This window comes from Oncorhynchus clarkii, chromosome 9 (assembly GCF_045791955.1).
Source record: "Oncorhynchus clarkii lewisi isolate Uvic-CL-2024 chromosome 9, UVic_Ocla_1.0, whole genome shotgun sequence".
NCBI classification, from domain to species: Eukaryota; Metazoa; Chordata; class Actinopteri; order Salmoniformes; family Salmonidae; genus Oncorhynchus; species Oncorhynchus clarkii.
The window spans coordinates 54,404,062-54,428,377 of NC_092155.1; the positions used below are offsets into that span (position 1 = coordinate 54,404,062).

General features: G+C 43.0%; 1 protein-coding gene across 2 annotated transcripts; it reads right to left on the minus strand.

Annotated features, from left to right (window-relative positions):
• Nucleotides 1-1,402: 1,402 nt before the first annotated feature.
• On the minus strand, nt 1,403-15,462 carry LOC139417295 (ATPase family AAA domain-containing protein 3-like). Of its 2 annotated transcripts, none has more exons than XM_071166558.1 (16): nt 15,138-15,462; nt 14,209-14,285; nt 13,633-13,734; nt 13,365-13,424; nt 13,145-13,214; nt 12,568-12,733; nt 12,190-12,259; nt 11,898-12,053; nt 9,177-9,233; nt 8,875-9,000; nt 8,523-8,647; nt 3,516-3,567; nt 3,357-3,427; nt 3,032-3,199; nt 2,749-2,857; nt 1,403-2,667 (listed from the first exon to the last, which is right to left on the minus strand). In XM_071166558.1, exons 1-16 carry the CDS (start codon nt 15,322-15,324, stop codon nt 1,567-1,569), a joined length of 2,697 nt encoding a protein of 898 aa, XP_071022659.1. In that variant the 5' UTR covers nt 15,325-15,462; the 3' UTR covers nt 1,403-1,566. The 2 variants fall into 2 exon arrangements, with proteins under 2 accessions (XP_071022659.1, XP_071022660.1); XM_071166559.1 differs by lacking the exon at nt 15,138-15,462 and adding an exon at nt 14,772-14,827 and having other exon boundaries at nt 1,411-2,667.
• Nucleotides 15,463-24,316: the final 8,854 nt, after the last annotated feature.

A 24,316-nucleotide genomic window follows, 5' to 3' on the forward strand; every position in this document is an offset into this window, starting at 1 on the left:
CCAATTAACCTCAGAGAGGCTACTTCTGGTATGTCTGGGACTTTTAAAAATAAGATTAAAGGGATAGTGTGACATTTGTCCATTTCGCTAAATGATCAACACCACTTTCCCATAAGCATTCTTAATATCTAGGTATTTAAACGTTGTGCTTACATAGGCAGGTACAGTAATTACAGTGTAGTTACACATTGTTACAGACTTTAACTGTTACACACGTTTGTGGTTTGTATAATTACGCATTGAAATTTGTATATGAATTACATTTGAAATCAGTCAGTGGTCAATCCTCTCATCCTATATTTTATATGCAGATATTCGGGACACCGTGATCTACAAAATCAGTTCGATGTTGATGAATTTAAAAACCTTGCAAGTAGAGGTTCAATCTGTAGTTTTTATTTCCTCTGTGGTTCAACCTGGTCTCGGAGCATTTTGTATTATTCTGTATGTAAATCCAAGACACTCCATTTAGTATGATGTTATGTTTCACATGGTATGTATTCATTTGTGGATATCCATCACTCATTTTGTATGATATGTTCCCGAATTACAATTCGTATTACATTTACATACGTATTACATACAGAATTTGCTAAATGTACAATATGCTACACATTTTCAAAACGTATATGTTGCTAACGTTAGCTAGGCTATGGGTTAAGGTTAGGAGTTAGGTTAAACTAAAAGGGTTAAGGTTAGCTAATATGCTAAGCAGTTGCAAAGTAGCTAATAAGTAGTAAGTAGTTGAAAAGTTGCAAAAATGCTAAAGTTGTCCGTGATGAGATTCCAATGCGCTAGACATTCACATTATACACCCACACATTCACACCGACCAACCAGCCTATTTTAGTTTTTGCCTTAAGTAACCATACCAAATGTAACATATCATACTAATCTGAGTGTCCCAGATTTACTATGTTACATCTAGTCTATGAGACCATGCTGTGTGGTTATATATTATTACCTTACCTGTTCCTTTTCTTTTTTGATTTTGCCCTTGCAAATACTAAAATACCTGGATGTTGCTTTGTGAGCCTTTGCGCCTCACATGGAAAATAATGTAAGGGAAAGATATTTTCTCAGACATGTTAAGAGGGATTGATGTAACATGGTGCTCAACCAACCTAGTTAATTTGCTAATGAGATGTATACAGGCCTAAAGTCTTATCTGTTGCCATTTTCTTATTGTTTCCAATCTTCCAGACAACCGGTCACCCCTGTAACCATTACATTTCCCATATACTTAAGAACTTGCAAATCCAACTTAAACTGAAAGTATAATTTATGAAACTTTTATACCGCTTTTCATTACAATTTCAAAGTGCTTTAATTGAAAAATAAAGGCATGCAATTTTGAAAAACAAATAGTTCAATAGATAAGTGTAATAAGACACCATTGAGATAGAATGATCAATAGCCGTTTAATCACGACAAAATACCCATTATTCAGTACAGTACATATTTTTGCTTCAAAATATTTAACCTACTTGCTCGCTACCAAAGTGTTTCAGTAGCATCACCATTTATTCACATTTTTTAGGAGGGTCTTCTGGTTTGGTTAAGTCGTCAACCTTCCTGGTCCTTTGCGTGAGGTGTTTTAACTTTACTAGCATCCGCCTCGGGGGTGACAGGGATTTCAGGGTCCACTGCTTCCTTGGCAACTGTAGTTTCAGTCGCCTCAGATTCCTTGGCCACAACTGTTGCAGGGACCTCAGCTGCAGTTTCTGTGTCAACCTTTGCTGTAGTGGCCTCTGTGTTCTGGGCTACAGGGGTTACTGTGGCCTCTGTCTCCTTGGTTACAGGGGTCTCAGTTTCCTGGGCAACAGAGGTTTCTGTGGTCTTTGATTCTGAAACTGAGGCCTCCGCGACAACGGGGGTGGCCGCAGCCCCCGCGACAACGGGGGTGGCCGCGGCCTCTGTCTCCTGGGCAACAGGAACTGCTGTGGCCTCCGACTCTACTGCAATGGCTTCTGAATACTTGACTGCTTCTGCAGCATCCAACTCTTGGGTGGTTTTAGTTGGAGCTGGTTCTTCTTTAATGATAGGGGCTGTGTCTACAAGTACCTCTGCTTCTGTGTCCTTGGGTACAGACACCTCTGCTGTCATATAGACCTCTACCTTAGGCACTGCTACAGTCTCTGGAACAAGAGATGCTGTAGCCTTTTCGGGCACATCCTTGATTATTTCTACCTCCTGCACCAATGGTATAGCAGTAGCAGTTTCCACAGGATCCTCCACCACTTCTGCCTCTTTGAGTGCTGGAAATGCTGCAACAGTCTCAGTGACAATGGGGGTAACACCCTCTGCCTCGTTAACTAGGGTAACTGCCTCCTCAATAATGGCAGCTGCCTCGTTAACCTTCACTGGCTCAGCTTCCGCTGCGGCCTGAGCGTTCGAGATGATGGCCTCCATGACAGGGAGCACCACTTGGATGGTGGGGACTGAATCCAGGGCCTGTGGTACAGCCTCTTGCACCACTGTTAATTCTATTACACTCTCTGCTGCCGTCTCCTTTGGCACCACCACCCCGTGCTTACCCGCACTTTCCGCGCCACTTTCCATGTGGAGCCAGTCCATTTTTTGCGCATGCTGATGGACAGCGTCGTCAACACGTGCATCGATCATAGCTTCTGTCAAGACGCCGTCTTCTGAGGAGTATGCAGCAGCCTGATGAGAAAACAGGGATTGAATGTTATCCTGTGTCCCGTTATCTAAAGACAACTAACTGGACAGGTCACATGTACTAACCTGCCAGGCCACACCCAGTTTAGAGATCTCACGGCCCGACATGCCCTCTGCACGAATTGCAATGTTCGAACACTTCTGGCCATAGTCAAACTGGGCCAACTTCATTCTCCTGCAGGGGGATATATGTTAGTGAAATAAACCTTCAACTCAACACACTATTGTTTCGTCAGAGCAGTCATTAGATGAAAAATACATCTAATGAATATTGATTGTAGAGATTACCCAAATCATTATGCCACATAGATAGTGGCATTGTAGTACAAGTGGAGAATAGTGTACTCACTGTCTCCCTACTGTGGCAGGCTCCAGTACAAATCTGTCAAAGTACAGGCGCACCAGTCTCTCCCTCTCCTCCAGCCCAGGCAAGGCAAAGTTTACAATCTCATCAATACGGTCGTTGATGGCCCAGTCAAACTGCTCAGGCTGGTTACTGGCCAACACTAGCATAAACCTGGGGAGAGAGACCATGATCTTTTTAGTCAAGTCAACCTTTTCATGCACTTCCTCAAAACTAAAATAATATACATAGGGAAAAAAATCACTATGGTAACTAGCCAGTGTAAAATCACTTAAAATGAACATAGTTTTTTATTTAGGTTGGTACCAACTTGTTGCTCTGCTCTCCAGTACGATAAAGGAATGCGTTAAGGGTGGATCTGAGGTCCTCACTGATTGTCTCCTGCAACAAAGTCATTGATGTGATCAAAATAGCCGACATGTTGACTCTTGAAAACAGAACATGCGCTTAGTTCTGTTACTGGACTCACTGTGGATCTCTTGCGTAGGAATGCATCTGCTTCATCTACAAAAAGCAGGAGTCTACAGAAGTTGAGGCAAATGAAGAGAAAGAGATTAGCAAATCTAATGGCTTTATTAGAAAACTGCTATTTTTTATTTTTTACTATTGACCCACAATGGTTATTTGAATCTGACACACACATAGATACTGTTGAAGTCGGAAGTTTACAAACACTTAAGTTGGAGTCATTAAAACTTGTTTTTCAACCACTCCACAAATTTCTTGTTAACAAACTATAGTTTTGGCAAGTCGGTTAGGACATCTACTTTGTGCATGACACAAGTCATTTATCCATTAACTGTTTACAGACAGATTATTTCACTTATTATTCACTGTATCACAATTCCAGTGGGTCAGAAGTTTACATACACTAAGTTGACTGTGCCTTTAAACAGCTTGGAATATTTCAGGAAATTATGTCATGGCTTTAGAAGCTTCTGATAAATTATGTCAATTAGCCTTTGCCATTTGGAGGTGTACCTGTGGATGTATTTCAAGGCCTACCTTCAAACTCAGGGCCTCTTTGCTTGACATCATGGGAAAAATCAAAAGAAATCAGCCAAGACCTCAGATATTGTAGACCACAAGTCTGGTTCATCCTTGGGAGCAATTTCCATACGCCTGAAGGTACCACGTTCATCTGTACAAACAATAGTCCGCAAGTATAAACACCATGGGACCACGCAGCCGTCATACCGCTCAGGAAGGAGACACGTTCTGTCTTCTAGAGATAAACATACTTTGGTGCGAAAAGTGCAAATCAATCCCAGAACAACAGTAAAGGACCTTGTGAAGATGCTGGAGGAAACAGGTACAAAAGTGTCTATATCCACAGTAAAACAAGTCCTATATCAACATAACCTGAAAGGCCGCTCAGCAAGTAAGAAGCCACTGCTCCAAAACCGCCATAAAAAAGCCAGACTATGGTTTGCAACTGCACATGGGGACAAAGATCGTATTTATTTTTTTACATTTAATTTTTAATTTTTAGAAATGTCCTCTAGTCTGATGAAACAAAAATAGAACTGTTTGGCCATTATGACCATCGATATGTTTGGAGGAAAAAGGGGAAGGCTTGCAAGCTGAAGAACACCATCCCAACCGTGAAGCACGGGGGTGGCAGCACCATGTTGTGGGGGTGCTTTGCTGCAGGAGGTACTGGTGCACTTCACAAAATAGATGGCATCATGAGGGATGAAAATGATGTGGATATATTGAAGCAACATCTCAAGACATCAGTCAGGAAGTTAAAGCTTGGTTGCAAATGGGTCTCCCAAATGGACATTGACCCCAAGCATACTTCCAAAGTTGTGGCAAAATGGCTTAAGGACAACAAAGTCAAGGTACTGGCGTGGCCATAACAAAGCCCTGCCATCAATCCTATAGAAAATGTGTGGGCAGAACTGAAAAAGCATGTGCGAGCAAGGAGGCCTAAAAACCTGACTCGGTTACACCATCTCTGTTAGGAGGAATGGGTCAAAATTCACCCAACTTATTGTGGGACGCTTGTGGAAGGCTACCTGAAGCGTTTGACCCAAGTTCAACAATTTAAAGGCAATGCTACCAAATACTAATTGAGTGTATGTAAACTTCTGACCCACTGGGAATGTGATGAAATAAAGAAAAGCTGAAATTAATCATTCTCTCTACTGTTATTCTGATATTTCACATTCTTAGAATAATGTGGTGATCCTTACTGACCTAAGACAGAGAATTTTAACTAGGATTAAATGTCAGGAATTGTGAAAAACTGAGTTTAAATGTATTTGGCTAAGGTGTATGTAAACTTCCGACTCCAACTGCAGATGATCTTTATATACACACTACCGGTTTTAGAACACCTACTCATTCAAGGGTTTTTATTTATTTATACATTCTAGAATAATAGTGAAGACAACAAAACTATGGACTCATAGAATAATTTGTAACAATAAAAGTGTTAAACAAATCCAAATATATTTTATATTTGAGATTCTTCAAACAGCCATCCTTTGCTTTCATAACAGCTTTGCACACTCTTGGCATTCTCCCAACCAGCTTCATGAGGAGGTCACCTGGAATGCATTTCAATTAACAGGTGTGCCTTCTTAAAAGTTAATTTGTGGAATTTCTTTCCTTCTTAATGCGTTTGAGCCAATCAGTTGTGTTGTGACAAGGTAGGGGGGTATACAGAAGATAGCCCTATTTGGTAAAAGACCAAGACCATACTATGGCAAGAACAGCTCAAATAGGCAAAGAGAAATTACAGCCCATCATTACTTTAAGACATGAAAGTCAGTCAATACGGAAAATTTCAAAAACTGAACGTTTTTTCAAGCGCAGTTGCAAAGCCATCAAGCCCTATGATGAATCTGGCCCTCATGAGGACTGCCACAGGAATGGAAGACCCAGAGTTACCCCTGTTGGAGAGGATACGTTCCTAGTCACCAGCCTCAGAAATTACAGCCCAAATAAATGCTTCACAAAGTTCAAGTAACAGACACATCTCAACATCAGCTGTTCAGATGAGACTGCGTGAATCAGGCCTTCATGGACGAATTGCTGCAAAGAAACCACTACTAAAGGACACCAATAAGAAGAGACTTGCTTGGGCCAAGAAACACAAGCAATGATAATTAGACCGGTGGAAATGTGTCCTTTGGTCTGGAGCGCGAATTGGAGATTGGCGGTTGGAACCAAAAATCTCCAATTGTGAGATGCTGTGGGTGAACGGATGATCTCTGCATGTATTTCCCACAGTAAAGCATGGAGGAGGTGTTATGATGTGGAGGTGCTTTGCTGGTGACAAGGTCTGTGATTTACTTAGAATTCAAGGCACACCATCAGCATAGCTACCACAGCATTCTGCAGCGATACGCCATCCCATCTGGTTTGGGCTTAGTGGGATGATCATTTGTTTTTCAACAGGACAATGACCAAACACAGCTCCAGGCTGTGTAAGAGTTATTTGACCAAGAAGGAGAGTGATGGAGTGCTGCATCAGATGACCTGGCCTCCACAATCACCCGACCTCAACCATATTGAGATGGTTTGGGATGAGTTGGACCGCAAATTGAAGAAAAAGCAGCCAACAAGTGCTCAGCATATGTGGGAACTCCTTCAAGACTGTTGGAAAAGCATTCCAGGTGAAGCTGGTTGAGAGAATGCCAAGAGTGTGCAAAGCTGTCATCAAGGAAAAGGGTGGCAATTTGAAGAATCTAAAATATATTTCAATTTGTTTAACACTTTTTTGGTTACTACATGATTCCATACAGTGGCAAGAAAAAGTATGTGAACCCTTTGGAATTACCTGGATTTCTGCATAAATTGGCCATAACATTTTACATGATCTTCATCTAAGTCACAACAATACACAAACAGTGTGCTTAAACTAATAACAAACAAATTATTGTATTTTTTGTCTATACTGAATACATCATTTAAACATTCACAGTGTATTTTGGAAAAAGCATATGAAGCCCTAGGCTAATGACTTCTCCAAAAGATAATTGGAGTCAGGAGTCAGCTAACCTGAAGTCCAATCAATGAGACGAGACTGGAGATGTTGGTTAGAGCTGCCCTGCCCTATCAAAAACACTCACAAAATATGAGCTTGCTATTCACAAGAAGCATCGCTTGATGTGAACCATGCCTCAAACAAAAAAAGAGAATTCTTGACTTGCATAAAGCTGAAAAGGGTTACAAAAGTATCCCTACATGACTTAATGTCGATCAGTCTATAAATGGAGAAAGTTCAGTACTGTCGCTACTCTATCTAGGAGTGGCCGTACTGTAAAGATGACTGCAAGAGCACAGCGCAGAATGCTCATTGAGGTTATCTAAAGACTTACAGAAATCTCTGGAACATGCTAGCATCTCTGTTGACAAGTCTACGATATGTAAAACACTAAACAAGAATGGTGTTCATGGGAGGACACCACGGAAGAAGCCACCTCTGTCCTAAAAAAGCATTGCTGCACGTCTGAAGTTCACAAAGGAGCACCTGGATATTCCACAGCGCTACTGGAAAAATATTCTGAGGACAGATGAAACTACAGTTGAGTTGTTTGGAAGGAACACACAACACTGTGTGGAGTAAAAAAAGACAGCACACCAACATCAAAACCTCATCCCAACTGTAAAGCATGGTGGAGGGAGCATCAGGGCCTGGACAGCTTGCTATCAGTCTGATTTCCCAAGTTTATCAAGACATTTTGCAGGAGAATGTAAGGCCATTTGAAGCTCAACAGGACATCACCTAGAAGTTTGGTGATGCAACAAGACAATGACCCAAAACACAGAAGTAAATCAACAACAGAAGGCTCCCACAGAAGAAAATACGCCTTTTGAAGTGGCCCTTTTGAAGTGGTCCTGACCTCAACCCGAATGAGATGCTGTTGCATGACCTCAAGAGAGCAGTTCACACCAGACATTCCAAGAATATTGCTGAAGTGAAAAAGTTTTGTAAAGAGGAATGGTCCAAAATTCCTTCCGACCGTTGTGCAGGTTTGATCCACAACTACAGAAAACGCCAAAAGGAGGGTCAACCAGTTATTAAATCCAAGGGTTCACATAATTTTCCCACCCTGCACTGTGAATGTTTACACGGTGTGTTCAATTAATACATAAAAACGTATAATTGTTTGTGTTATTAGTTTAAGCAGACTGTGTTTGTCTATTGTTATGACTTAGATGTTTTAACTTTGACAAATTGTATGACCAATTTATGCAGAAATCCAGGTAACTCCAAAGGGTTCACATACTTTTGCTTGCCACTATATTTGTTTGTTTATAGTTTTGATGTCTTCACTACTATTATACAATGTAGAAAATAGTAAAATGAAAGAAAAACCCTTGAATGAGTAGGTGCTCTAAAAACTTTTGACAGGTAGTGTATGGCTCTGATTTTACATAAACACCCATAAGATTTGTGCCAAAGAGGATCTGTACATTTAATTTTGGACATTTAAGACAACACAGTGAATGAATGTCCTACCCGCGCTGGCTTGTACTGGCCCAGTCAAAGACCTTGTGCATGGCCGTCACGCCGTCACGGCCCATAGGGGCTACATCTCCACCTGTCATGATGGCGTAATCCATCCCAGAATGGAGGGCCAGTTTCTGCAGGGCAACGTAACAGACCATCATTCAGTAAAATAGTGGATGCAGCAACTATTGGCTAAGTGTGACCCTGTTGACAATGGACAGCTTGTGACGACTGTACTATACACATCGGTGTAAAGTTAATAGCAAAACATTATTTTCCAGTTATGCCACCCTGCACCTAACCAATACAATTTTGAAAAATGTTGATATGTTTTCCTTATTCTAGTAATGCCATGTAATACCTTGGCAAAGAGGGTCTTGCCAGTCCCAGGGGGTCCATACATAAGGATGTTTCTATAGAGCCCCTTATTCTGTCGAGTGTTACGAGTCGCAATGGCAATGTCCCGCACACGCTCCTCCAGGGATGGCTACACAACAGAGAGAGAGGAGGGAAGAGAGAGAGGGCAGGAGAAATGTCAACTTAAGGGAGGTCAACTAACTTTAGCAGTGACATCAGTGTTTAGGGATATCTGCTTTTATTGTAATGTAAAGAATTCTTCCATGCTGTGTATGGAACAATACTGAATGTACACTGTGTACTTACACTAAGAACTACTCCCTCCAGAGCATCCTGTGGTCTACTTCTCAGACGCTTCGTTGTCTGAAGGTAGAGAAGAGTTCAGAGTTCACATACATACAGTTAAACACTTCATACATGTATTATAATACAGTTAATATGATATTCAACCTAAAGTGCATTCTGTAGGTTAAATTCCCAAGTCGGAGTTCCTGAGCGCTCTGGAGCAGGTTTTCATCAAAGATCTCTCTGTGCTTTGCTCCGTTGATCATTCCCTCGATCCTGACCATCTTCCCAGTCCCTGCCTCTGAAAAATGTCCCGACAGCATGATGCTGCCACCACCATGCTTCACCGTAGGGGGTGCCAGGTTTCCTCCAGACAGGACGCTTGGCTTTCAGGCCAAAGAGTTTGATCTTGGTTTCATCAGACCAGAGAATCTTGTTTCTCATGGTCAGAGTCCTTTAGGTGCCTTTTGGCAATCTCCAAGTGGGCTGTCATGTGCCTTTTACTGAGGAGTGGCTTCAATTTGGCCACTCTACCATAAAGGCCGGATTGGTGGAGTGCTGCAGAGATGGTTGTCCTTCTGGAACGTTCTCCCATCTCCACAGATAAACTCTGGAGCTCTGTCAGAGTGACCATTGGGTTCTCCCCTAATTGCTCAGTTTGGCCGGGCGGCCAACTCTATGAAGATTCTTGCTGGTTCCAAACTTTTTCCATTTCAGAATGATGGAGGCCACCGTGTTCTTGGGGACCTTCAATGCTGCAGAAATGTTTTGGTACACTTCCCCAGATCTGTGCCGAGACACAATCCAGTCTATGAGCTCTACGGACAATTCCTTCGACCTCATGGCTTGGTTTTTGCTCCGACATGCACTGTCAACTGTGGGACCTTATATAGACAGGTGTGTGTCTTTCCAAGTCATGTCCAATCACTTGACTTTACAACAAGTGGACACAAATCAAATTGTAGAAACATCTCAAGGATGATCAATGGAAACAGGATGCAACTGAGCCCAATTTTGAGTCTCATAGCGAAGGGGTTGAATACTTATGTAAATATGGTGTTTCTGTTTTACTTTTAATACATTTTGCCCAAAATTCTAAAAACCTGTATTCGCTTTGTCCTTATGGTGTATCATGTGTAGATTGACGAGGGAAAAAAGTAATTTAATCCATTTTAGAATAAGGCTGTAACCTAACAAAATGTAGAAAAAGTCAAGGGGTCTGAATATTTTCCGAATTCACTGTATAATGGGCATCATTTTAACTACACTGAACAGAAATATAAACGCAACATGTAAAGTGTTGGTCTCATGAGCTCCATATACACAAAAAGCTTATTCTCTTAAATTTTGAGCACATTTGTTTACATCCCTGTTAGTGAGCATTTGTCCTTTGCCAAGATAATCCATCCACCTGACAGTTGTGGCATATCAAGAAGCTGATTAAACAGCATGATCATTACACAGGTGCACCTTGTGCTGGGGACAATAAAAGGCCACTCTAAAATGTGCAGTTCTCTCACACAACACAATGCCACAAATGTCTCAACCAGAGCTGTTGCCAGATTATTTTATTTTATCTATCATAAACCGCCTCCAACTTAATTTTAGAGAATTTGTCAGTAGGTCCGACCGGCTTAAAAACCGCAGACCACGTGTAACCACGCCAGCCCAGGACCTCCACATCCGGATTTTTCACCCGAGGGATCGTCTGAGACAAGCCACCTGGACAGCTGATGAAACTGTGGGTTTTCACAACAGAAGAATCTCTGCACAAACTATCAGAAACCGTCTCAGGGAAACTCATCTGCGTCCCCATTGTCCTCAACAGGGTCTTGACCAGACTACAGTTCGGCGTCATAACCGACTTCTGTGGCAAAATGCTCACCTTCGATGGCCACTGACACACTGAAGAAGTGTGCTCTTTATGGATGAATCCTGGCTTCAAATGTACCGGACAGATGGCAGACGTGTATAGCATTGTGTATGCGAGCGGTTTGCTGATGTCAACGTTGTGAACAGAGTGCCCCCCATGGTGGCAGTGGGGTTATGGTATGGGCAGGCATAAGCTACGGACAACGAACACAATTGCATTTTATTGATGGCAATTTGAATGCACAGAGATAATGTGACAAGATCCTGAAGCCCATTGTCGTGCCATTCATTCGTCGCCATCACCTCATGTTTTAGGAAGATCATGCACAGCCCCATGTCACAATGATCTGTACACAATTCCTGGAAGCTGAAAATGTCCCAGTTCTTCCATGGCCTGCATACTCACCAGACATGTCACCCATTGACCATGTTTGGTATGCTCTGGATCAACGTGTACAACAGCATGTTCCAGTTCCCGCCAATATCCCACAACTTAAAAGAGTGGGACAACATTGCACAGCCCACAGTCAACAGCCTGATCAACTCTATGTGAAGGAGATGTGTCGTGCTACATGAGGCAAATGGTGGTCACACCAGATATGGACTGGTTCTCTGATCCACGCTCCTACCTTTTTAGTTAAGGTACGTGACCAACAGAAGCATATCTGTATTCCCAGTCATGTGAAATCCAAAGATCAGGGTCAATTGACTGATGTCCTTATATGAACTGTAACTCTGTAAAATCCTTGAAATTGTTGCATGTTGTGTTTATATTTTTGTTCAGTGTACTTCAAAGAGCAGGGACAACAAATATCCCATATCAATTTGTTATGTCCTGAAAGGGAACTATTTTATCTCTTCTTTAGTTACCTTAACAGGGTGTTTGATGGCCTCGCCAACAGTGATTCTGGAGGTCTCTCGAACCAGCGAAGGCTTTCCCAGACGAGCCTCTATGTAGCGCCCAATCACCCCGGTGGCGTTCCGCGCTGAATACACCCCTACTGCCAGCAGTGTGAACCCAGCCACCTGCAGGGCATTCACCAAACAATGTGTGTCAATGACTCAGATATGGTAAGCAACCACAATGTGAAATTCAAGCTATATCGCAGCTTGTAGGGTGAAAGTGTGATAGAAGATTGGTAGTAAGGGGGAGACTTTTTACCGTGGCAGTGAGTTTATCCCAGTCGGACACAAAGGCATGGAACCCTTCCCCAAAGACTGCTCCTGCAGTCCTGAGAGAAACAAAAACATAATTATTACAGTGACTGCTCCCATTATGACTACCAAACATTCACAGCATTCCTGGGTTCTTATCCAAACATAACAGAATACTGGCTGATCAAATTAAATGTATTACATAATATGAGATGTGATAAGAATTGGAATGTATAAAGCTCTTTACAACTGATTGTCTTCCACAGCCCAGTCTCAAGCTGTGACCCTCTAAAAAGTAACTGCAAGTGCAACCCGCCATTGGGCCCGACCCAATAATGGGACACTGCTGTAGAGTGTAGAACCATTTTGACCCTTCCCATCTCACCTGATGGACTCCAGGACCGTCTGCCTGTGTTCGGCTGCTTTAAGGCGGATCTGTTCACGGATGAGGTCCGCATTCTCCCGCTCTACCTTGGCACGAGCTGCAGACTCTGCCTCTACACGAAGCAATTCGTTCTTGTGCCGCAAAGCCATTTCATGTTCAATAGTGGCTAGGTAAGAGAGTGGAACTAAAGTAAGTTCAAATATGTCTTTGACTGAGTCTGCTATTAGTAAACATACTGTGGGACTGATTTACAAAGCATTTGGACCCGTTTCTGTCAGAAGAGAACTACAGATATACTCTAAACCAGGTGTAGACAACCGCAGGCACTTCATGTTTTTGATTTACTGACCCGGAAGGCCAGCTTGGTCAGGTGTGATGCCTAGACGGAACAAAATCTGGCAGTACCTGCGGCACTCCAGGAACAGAGTTGCCTACCCCTGCTGTAAACAATGACAAAAACATGAAACGGTCTCAGTTCACTATTCTTCATGTTTCATTTTCCTAGATGAAGAACAGGTGCAAATGCTTAGTAAACCTTCTCCTGTGTGTCATAATGACATGGGTAATTTTCCTGCACCTTTTCGCATAGCCTCCTGCTTTGTTACTGATTCCTCTTGCTTGCGCAAGTTCTCCTCATTGAGGGCTTGCTGCAAATACAAAACACATGCTGAACATACACTTAGCCATATTTCTCATTCTTGTCCTTTTTCTATCAGCATGGGTCCCAATCGGGTTTCTTTTTGTGTTTCTCTATAGCTATGGCTGAGATTCAACAGAAATCAGAACAGAGAGCTTACCTGCTGCCTGACTTGATCATCATATCTCTGTCTGGCAAGTTTGTCTTGATACTGTGCCCTCTAGAGGAAATAAGACAGAAAACACCGTTGCACCATTTGAAGCATGAGCCAACATTAAGGATGCAATACAATAAAGACAAATAATGTACATTATCCCCATAACAACATACTTAGCGCAACACTAGATTAATTCACACTTGACTGGTAAATTACATCAGCGGAATGTAGTCAAGGACTACTTGTCAGCAACTCTCAACCACTCCCATACCGCTTGATTTTGCTTGGTCTCCTCTGTCAGTGTTTTCCGCCTTTCCTCGGCCTGGAGACGGATCTGTTCCCCCTTCAGCTGCTCCAAGGCTGCTTCATATTCCTGTTAGTGAATGGGATTAAAGCATGTTTTCAGAGAGGAATAGGTAGTAAGTTTGAAGGACAGAGAACTGTTATACTTAAACCCTAATCTCATTATTCCGAGCATCATAGATGCCAAGTATATGGACCCAAAGAGAAAAGTCAAGGGAGTGGATGAATATATAGAAATGAGAACCCATGTGTTCCTGTTTTGAAATGTAGGTGACAGTACCGGAATGTCTAGGACAGGGAAGATCATAAGGCAATAGTGGATAACACTTGATTTATTCTACAAAAACAAATGCTGCAGCTAAATAGAAGAAGGCTGACACTTGAAAACTAAAAGTAAAAAGCATGAGCTAATGCACACCCATAAATGTTTGTAGCAGTAGACTAGGTAAACTGTATTTTTTTTTTATCAGAAAATTGCACACTTTTTATGCTCCCAACATTTCAATGGGTAAACCTAATAACTAGACATTTGAAAGTGTCCCACCTTCACTTTACTCTGATGCTCCAGCTGCACCGATTGCTCCTGCATGCGAGACAGATCAAGCGCCTCTTTCGCATGGCCTATAGAGTTGAGGTGGAAACAAAATTACGACACTTCAATGTCAATTGGTCACTTCATACTATGAGTTTAGATGTTCATTTGGGGAACAGGATAAATTATTTAAAATGAATTGCCATTAATTCACAAATAATACCACTTTCACTGTCATGGCATACATTGGCATGCGCCAAACTGACGTTCATGGTTAATTATAAACTGGGTGGTTCGATCCCTGAATGCTGATTGGCTGACAGACGTGGTAGATCAGACCATATACCACAGGTATAACAAAACATGTATTTTTACTTATCTAATTACGTTGGTAACCAGTTTATAATAGCAACAAGGCACCTTGGGGGTTTGTGGTATATGGCCAACATACCACGGCTAAGGGCTGTGCCCAGGCAAAAAACAGCCCGTTGCCGTGGTATATTGGCCATATACTACACCCCCTCGTGCCTTACTGCTTAAATTTATAGCCCCATATATGCAACAGCAGGTCATACGTCTATGCAGGCCACATGCTCTCTTGCAAACATCGGGAATGTTATATTGAACAAGTGGCAGGTCAGAAAACATCCCCATGAAGAACACTTTGTTCTTTCGATCACTGTCACGTCCACCAAAGCCTGTTGCAGACAGTCTTTGTTGATACTGTCGAGTCCAGTTCATTACATACTTTCTATAGTTGATTCATGTTCAATTGATACTTTGTTGCAGTTGTCAGAACGGTTAATTGCTCATATTCTGCAACGATATCGTACAGTTAGTTGCATGCGATACTGAACTCACACAAAACAAAAAAGGTAACTTCCGACAAGAACAAGAAGCTTTAACAAATGACATGACAATGTGATAACTATTGTACGAACGTGATCTGTCAAGTTCCCTCGCAGATTTTGCGGCTCGTTCAAGCCCGGTCGGGTCGAAGTTACTCCATTTGTCCTTGGGCTTCTCTCCGAACGATTTATCAGAAGATCCCCCTTCTCCTTCAGGGGTCTCTGCTTCATCTGTCGGGGGTTTAGTGGACCCCCTTCCCCAGCCGAAGAGCCACGACATAATTACTCAAATGGATTCGTCTTCTAACTCCCCGTGCTGCAGTGGACTGAAGGGTCCAGTTTCTTCTACCACCACTATTATACACAGGACCCTAAACACCACTATAGCTCCATGTGTGTCGGGTAGACTCTTCCACGCAAGCGCGACGTGTGGTGGGCAGGACTATATATAAAATACTGCATCCTTATTGGTTACTACACTGACGAGGTTCTCTCCTGCTCGACAGCATCGGATGCTGCGGTTAGCTATATTCCAAATGACCTGGACTGCCTGAGTGTCCATTGCGCACATCACATTTTGAATAGATTAGGGACAACTTCAAAATTATGCCCCAAAAAATCAGGAAGCATAATAGAACACACTACCTATGTTAACCAACATTGCATTACATAAAAACATCAAGTACCATTGAAAGAAAAATAGAAATGGTACACGACACCATACAAGGACATTGCCAGGTGCATGAAAGCCACCCATTCCTCAAATTTCTAGACTAATTTCTAAATTTTTATCAGAGAAATTAAGCCTTGCATACACTTTCCAGTGTGTGAGCTAGATAGTAGGCAATTGGCATAACAGTCAAAAACGTATTATGCATTGGATAGATGTACATTTTATCATCCACCTTGCAAAACAGTCACTTGTGCTCCAGCCAAGCAGTAACACTCCTGATTCTACAAATCCAACCCAAGACCCCAACAAAAATCTGTTTTTCATTGATCTGACTTTCATCGATCTGCATGTCCAGCCCTTAGATTTTGACTCGCAATGAAGTGTTTTACCATTTTATTTTCAGGACAAACAGGGCAAACAGAACACAAAACACTTTGACATAAACAGTTGCCTTCATACATTTTATTGACAAATGTCAATACAATTAATAAGGTCCACCAAAGCAAAAACCTGGTGAAAATGAATTTATATGAATGTTGTAAGTACAAAACACTTTTACTCACTGGGAAACAAATATCCAACTAGTCAGTGACAACTTTGTGGAGTTTGCGACAGCAACTATGTGAGCTTATTACAGCATTATATACACAATGTCCTGGGATTTCCTATGATATTCTATAACCCCTTTACCTTCCAGTGAGTCTTGTGTAACTTGTGAGCGTCATAGAGCAAAACATTTTATATGTGCGGGTTCACGAGAGTCTCAGCTTTTCATAGATAGGTTTGTTGCTCAAACCATTCAGACACTGCTGAGGTTTCTGTCAAAAGACCCAGCCCCGGGCCCTTCGGTATCGGCCCTTGTCTTACAAACACCGTTCTAACTCAGCCCCCTTTAATCACACAGATTAATGGTTGTATCTATGGATGCACACAATGTTTAACCCATAACAATCTAACCCTGTCTAATTCTACAAAGCTATATGAAATAGTTTTAAGAAGGTCCTACCTAGGTTAATTTTATTATTTGATTTTGAATTTTAAGACCCTTTGAAGTATCAATATATTAAATATTAAACCATTATTTTTGGCCTTACTGCTATTGGCCCATATGAACGCATTGAATAACAGATTCATTACATGGAACAGGAAGTTTGTTCTGAAGTGTTTGTCCTATATCTGAAAGATTAGGAAACTTATTTTTTTATATATATTTTTTTACATGTATTTAACCCCTTATTTTGGCCCTGAACAGTCTCCATATATACTTCCATTCATTTTTTAAACTGGTACCAAAGGATCTTCAGACGAATCTTGTGAGGCCTGTGGGCATCCTAGAGCAACACAACCGACATGTACGTGTTGTGGGATTGGTAGAGCAAAACGGAGAACACCATCTTGTGTGTGGTTCGGGCTACTTTTTATTTTTATTTATTTAACCTTTATTTAACTAGGGAAGTCAGTTAAAACTTCTCAGGGCTGCAATCTCGTTAACGGGATCGATATGACAACAGCCGTGAAAGTGCAGGGCACCAAATTCAAAACAACAGAAATCTCATAATTAAAATTCCTCAAACATACATGTATTTTATACTGTTTTAAAGGTAATCTTGTTGTTAATCCCACCACAGTGTATGATTTCAAATAGGCCTTACAGCGAAAGCGCCACAAACGATTATGTTAGGTCACCACCAACTCACAGAAAAATTCTGCCATTTTTCCAGCCAAAGAGAGGAGTCACAAAAAGCACAAATAGAGATAAAATTAATCACTAACCTTTGATGATCTTCACACTCATAGGACTTCATGTTACACAATACATGTATGTTTTGTTTGAATAAAGTTCATATTTATATAAAAAAATCTCAGTATACATTGGGCGTGTTACATTCACTAGTTCCAAAAACATCCGGTGATATTGCAGAGCCACATCATTTTACAGAAATACTCATTATAAATATCGATATATACAATTGTTAGACATGGAAATATAGATATACCTCTCCTTAATGCAACCGCTGTGTCAGATTTCAAAAACACTTTACGGAAAAAGCAAACCATGCAATAATCTGAGACGGCGCTCAGAAAATAAATACAATTATCCGCCATGTTGGAGTCAAAAGAAATCAGAAATCACATTATAAATATTCCCTTACCTTTGACGATCTTCGTCAGAATGCACTCCCAGGAATCCTAGTTCCACAATAAATGCTTGATTTGTTCGATAATGTCCATTATTTATGTCCAAGTAGCTACTTTTGTTAGCGCGTTTAGTACACAAATCCAAACGCTCGTGCAGGTCCATCTGAACATCGGACGAAAACTTCAAAAAGTTATATTACAGGTCGAAGAACCTTGTCAAACTAAGTATAGAATCAATCTTTAGGATATTGTTATCATAAATCTTCAATAAAGTTCCAACCGGAGAATTCCTGTCTGTAGAGAAGCCATGGAACGCAGGTCGCTATCATGTGAAATGCGCGTGACCAGGACCTGGCTCTCTGCTAGACCACTGACTCAAAGAGCTCCCATCCGGCTCCACAACACAATAGAAGCTGTGTTTCTAAAGACAGTTGACATCTAGTGGAAGCCCTAGGAAGTGAAACTTTATCCATATCCTACTGTGTATTCAATAGGGACTGGGTTGAAAATCGACCAACCTCAGATTTCCCACTTCCTGTTTGGATTTCTTCTCAGGTTTTTGCATGCCATATGAGTTCTGTTATACTCACAGACATCATTCAAACAGTTTTAGAAACTTCAGAGTGTTTTCTATCCAATACTAATAATAATATGCATATATTAGCAACTGGGACTGAGGAGCAGGCCGTTTACTCTGGGCACCTTTCATCCAAGCTACTCAATACTGCCCCTGAAGCCATAAGAAGTTTTAGGAACAAATTCTTATTTACAATGACAGCCTACCAAACCTCTCCAGACCAGCCAGAGTGTAATGAGTATCCTTTAAGTAATCTTTATTGACAAATGGTAAGACATGGGGTGGGCACAGAATACCCATGCAGGGAGATGGTCAGATGGTTTTAATTCAACAGTAGCAACTGTATTACACCATTGTAATACAACTACATTTATTCTGCTGTAGGCCCGAGGGGATGTGGTATATGGCCAATATACCATGGCTAAGGGCTGTTCTTATGCACGAACAAACGTGTTCTTTCTGGATTCCATTAGAATGACGATCACAGAGAAAAGGACGGGGCAACAAGTCTTACAATTCCAACTATTGAATCCTTCAAGATTCTGTTCTTAAGTATACAACTACCTTTTTTTGTCACAGCAGCAAAGCTTACTTTTTTTTGTTTTGCCTGTGCTTCAGACGTCTATATCGGTCCGCTAATACAGGACAAGTAAAGGCCCAGTGCACTACTTTTGTGAAGAAATATATTCTTTTTAATTCTGATTATTCAGGGGATGCTGCAGCACACTCAGCACCCCAACTTCCTATGGCTATCCTACTAACTATGCTAATGTCCTTCTATAACCGAACCCTGTATAAGCAATTAGGCTCTGACATAATACATAGCTTTCAGTAGGCTCCTGCTGATTTTGACATAATCTGAGGTCATGCCTGAGGTGTACAGCAAAAAGTTATATAGGTTGGAACCCGGCATCGTGCTGTATTCGTGATTTGCACCTGTATGGGCTGCAATATCGTGGCATTACTGAACACTTGGCCAATGGTGGCAAGTTAGGGAGAGTGTTTTTTTTAAAGAAGAAGAACATTAAGAAAAAAGGGAATGAAAAAGGGCCTATGAATGGGTATACCCCCTGCATGCCTGGCCATGCAATGTGTTTTTACTAGTTGTCAATAGGTGTATGAATGTATGTATGGTTTATGGCATGGATTCAAATAGTAATCATATTTGGCTTATTAGACAGTTCATCTAAGGGGAAAAAAACACACAAACCATTTGCGAGCACAGACTGGAATATGTTCCGGGATTCATCCAATGGCATTGAGGAGTACATCACCTCAGTCATCGGCTTCATCAATAAGCGCATCGACGACATCGTTCCCACAGTGACTGTACATACATATCCCAACCAGAAGCCATGGACTACAGACACCATCCGCATCGAGCTAAAGGCTAGAGCTGCCACTTTCAAGGAGCGGGAGACTAATCCGGACGCTTATAAGAAATCCCGCTATGCCCTCAGACGAACCATCAAACAAGCAAAGCGTCAATACATGATTAAGATTGAATCCTACTACACCGTCTCTGATGCTCGTCGGATGTGGCAGGGCTTGAAAACTATTACAGACTACAAAGGGAAAACCAGACGCGAGCTGCCCAGTGACACGAGCCGACCAGACGAGCTAAATGCCTTTTATGCTCGCTTCGAGGCAAGCAACACTGAAGCATGCACGAGAGCACAAGCTGTTCTGGATGACTGTGTGATAACGCTCTCGCTAGTCGATGTGAACAAAACCTTTAAACAGTTCAACATTCACAAAGCCGCTGGGCCAGACGGATTACCAGGACGTGTACTCAAAGCATGTGCGGACCAGTGTCTTCACAGACTTTTTCAACCTCTCCCTGACCGAGTCTGTAATACTTACATGTTTCAAGCAGACCAACATAGTCCCTGTGCCCAAGGAAGTGAAGGTAACCTGCCTAAATGATTACCGACCCGTGGCACTCACATTGGTAGCCATGAAGTGTTTTGAAAGACTGGTCATGGCTCACATCAACAGCATCCTCCCGGACACCCTAGACCCACTCCAATTTGCATACCGCCCCAACAGATCCACAGATCTGACGCAATCTCAATCGCACTCCACACTGCCCTTTCGCACCTGGACAAAAGGAACACCTATGTGAGAATGCTGTTAATTGACTACAGTTCAGCGTTCAACACCACAGTGCCCAGGAAGCTCATCACCAAGCTAAGGACTCTGGTACTAAACACCTCCCTTTGCAACTGGATTCTGAACTTCCTGACGGGCCGCCCCCAGGTGGTAAAAGTAGGCAACAACACGTCTGCCACACTGATCCTCAACACAGGGGCCCCTCAGGGGTGTGTACTTAGTATAAATCAAATCAAATCAAATCAAATTTTATTTGTCACATACACATGGTTAGCAGATGTTAATGCGAGTGTAGCGAAATGCTTGTGCTTCTAGTTCCGACAATGCAGTAATAACAAGTAATCTAACTAACAATTCCAAAACTACTGTCTTGTACACAGTGTAAGGGGATAAAGAATATGTACATAAGGATATATGAATGAGTGATGGTACAGAGCAGCATAGGCAAGATACAGTAGATGGTATCGGGTACAGTATGTACAAATGAGATGAGTATGTAAACAAAGTGGCATAGTATAGTATAAAGTGGCTAGTGATACATGTATTACATAAGGATACCGTCGATGATATAGAGTACAGTATATACGTATGCGTATGAGATGAATAATGTAGGGTAAGTAACATTTATATAAGGTAGCATTGTTTAAAGTGGCTAGTGATATATTTACATAATTTCCCATCAATTCCCATTATTAAAGTGGCTGGAGTTGAGTCAGTGTCAGTGTGTTGGCAGCAGCCACTCAGTGTTAGTGGTGGCTGTTTAACAGTCTGATGGCCTTGAGATAGAAGCTGTTTTTCAGTCTCTCGGTCCCAGCTTTGATGCACCTGTACTGACCTCGCCTTCTGGATGATAGCGGGGTGAACAGGCAGTGGCTCGGGTGGTTGATGTCCTTGATGATCTTTATGGCCTTCCTGTGACATCGGGTGGTGTAGGTCTCCTGGAGGGCAGGTAGTTTGCCCCCGGTGATGCGTTGTGCAGACCTCACTACCCTCTGGAGAGCCTTACGGTTGAGGGCGGTGCAGTTGCCATACCAGGCGGTGATACAGCCCGCCAGGATGCTCTTGATTGTGCATCTGTAGAAGTTTGTGAGTGCTTTTGGTGACAAGCCAAATTTCTTCAGCCTCCTGAGGTTGAAGAGGCGCTGCTGCGCCTTCTTCACGATGCTGTCTGTGTGAGTGGACCAATTCAGTTTGTCTGTGATGTGTATGCCGAGGAACTTAAAACTTGCTACCCTCTCCACTACTGTTCCATCGATGTGGATAGGGGGGTGTTCCCACTGCTGTTTCCTGAAGTCCACAATCATCTCCTTAGTTTTGTTGACGTTGAGTGTGAGGTTGTTTTCCTGACACCACACTCCGAGGGCCCTCACCTCCTCCCTGTAGGCCGTCTCATCGTTGTTGGTAATCAAGCCTACCACTGTTGTGTCATCCGCAAACTTGATGATTGAGTTGGAGGCGTGCGTGGCCACGCAGTCGTGGGTGAACAGGGAGTACAGGAGAGGGCTCAGAACGCAACCTTGTGGGGCCCCAGTGTTGAGGATCAGCGGGGAGGAGATGTTGTTGCCTACCCTCACCACCTGGGGGCGGCCCGTCAGGAAGTCCAGTACCCAGTTGCACAGGGCGGGGTCGAGACCCAGGGTCTCGAGCTTGATGACGAGCTTGGAGGGTACTATGGTGTTGAATGCCGAGCTGTAGTCGATGAACAGCATTCTCACATAGGTATTCCTCTTGTCCAGATGGGTTAGGGCAGTGTGCAGTGTGGTTGAGATTGCATCGTCTGTGGACCTATTTGGGCGGTAAGCAAATTGGAGTGGGTCTAGGGTGTCAGGTAGGGTGGAGGTGATATGGTCCTTGACTAGTCTCTCAAAGCACTTCATGATGACGGATGTGAGTGCTACGGGGCGGTAGTCATTTAGCTCAGTTACCTTAGCTTTCTTGGGAACAGGAACAATGGTGGCCCTCTTGAAGCATGTGGGAACAGCAGACTGGTATAGGGATTGATTGAATATGTCCGTAAACACACCGGCCAGCTGGTCTGCGCATGCTCTGAGGGCGCGGCTGGGGATGCCATCTGGGCCTGCAGCCTTGCGAGGGTTAACACGTTTAAATGTCTTACTCACCTCGGCTGCAGTGAAGGAGAGACCGCATGTTTTCGTTGCAGGCCGTGTCAGTGGCACTGTATTGTCCTCAAAGCGGGCAAAAAAGTTATTTAGTCTGCCTGGGAGCAAGACATCCTGGTCCGTGACTGGGCTGGGTTTCTTCCTGTAGTCCGTGATTGACTGTAGACCCTGCCACATGCCTCTTGTGTCTGAGCCGTTGAATTGAGATTCTACTTTGTCTCTGTACTGGCGCTTAGCTTGTTTGATAGCCTTGCGGAGGGAATAGCTGCACTGTTTGTATTCGGTCATGTTACCAGACACCTTGCCCTGATTAAAAGCAGTGGTTCGCGCTTTCAGTTTCACACGAATGCTGCCATCAATCCACGGTTTCTGGTTAGGGAATGTTTTAATCGTTGCTATGGGAACGACATCTTCAACGCACGTTCTAATGAACTCGCACACCGAATCAGTGTATTCGTCAATGTTGTTATCTGACGCAATACGAAACATCTCCCAGTCCACGTGATGGAAGCAGTCTTGGAGTGTGGAGTCAGCTTGGTCGGACCAGCGTTGGACAGACCTCAGCGTGGGAGCCTCTTGTTTTAGTTTCTGTCTGTAGGCAGGGATCAACAAAATGGAGTCGTGGTCAGCTTTTCCGAAAGGGGGGCGGGGCAGGGCCTTATATGCGTCGCGGAAGTTAGAGTAACAATGGTCCAAGGTAGTACCCTCCAGTATTCCCTGTTCACCCACGACTGCTTGGCCAAACACGACTCCGTGGCCAAACACGACTCCAACACCCTCACTAATTTTGCTGACGCCACAACAGTGGTAGGCCTGATCACCCCAACAATGATGAGACGGCCTATAGGGAGGAGGTCAGAGAACTGGCAGTGTGGTGCCAGGACAACAACCTCTCCCTCAATGTGAGCTGATCGTGGACTACAGGAAAAGGAGGGCCGAACAGGCCCCCATAACCATTGACGGGGCTGTAGTGGAGCGGGTCGAGCGTTTCAAGTTCCTTGGTGTTCACATCACCAACAAACTATCATGGTCCAAACATACCAAGACAGCCATGAAGAGGGCACAACAAAACCTTTTCCCCCTCAGGAGACTGAAAAGATTTGGCATGGGTCACCAAATCCTCAAAAGGTTCTACCATCGAGAGCATGGTTGCATCACCGCCTGTTATGGCAACTGCTCGGCATCTGACCATAAGGCACTGCAGAACGGCCCAGTACATCACTGGGGCCAAGCTCCCTATCATCCAGGACCTATACAATAGGCGGTGTCAGATGAAAGCCCATAAAATTGTCAGAGACTCCAATCACCCAAGTTGTAGACTGTTATCTCTGCTACCGTACAGCAAGCGGTACTGGAGCGCAAAGTCTAAGACCAAAAGGCTCCTCAACAGCTTCTACCTCCAAGCCATAAGACTGTTGAACAACAAAACAATCGCCACCGGACAATTTACATTGACACCCCCTTTTGTACACTGCTGCTACTCACTGTTTATTATCTATGCATAGTCACATCACCCCCAACTACATGTACAAATTACCTCAACTAACCTGCACACTGACTCGGTACCGGTGCCCCCCTATTTTAGTCTACTTGGTGTGGCAGACCAGGGGGTTGGGTCAGAACATTTACACAGATCAGACAGAGTAGGATT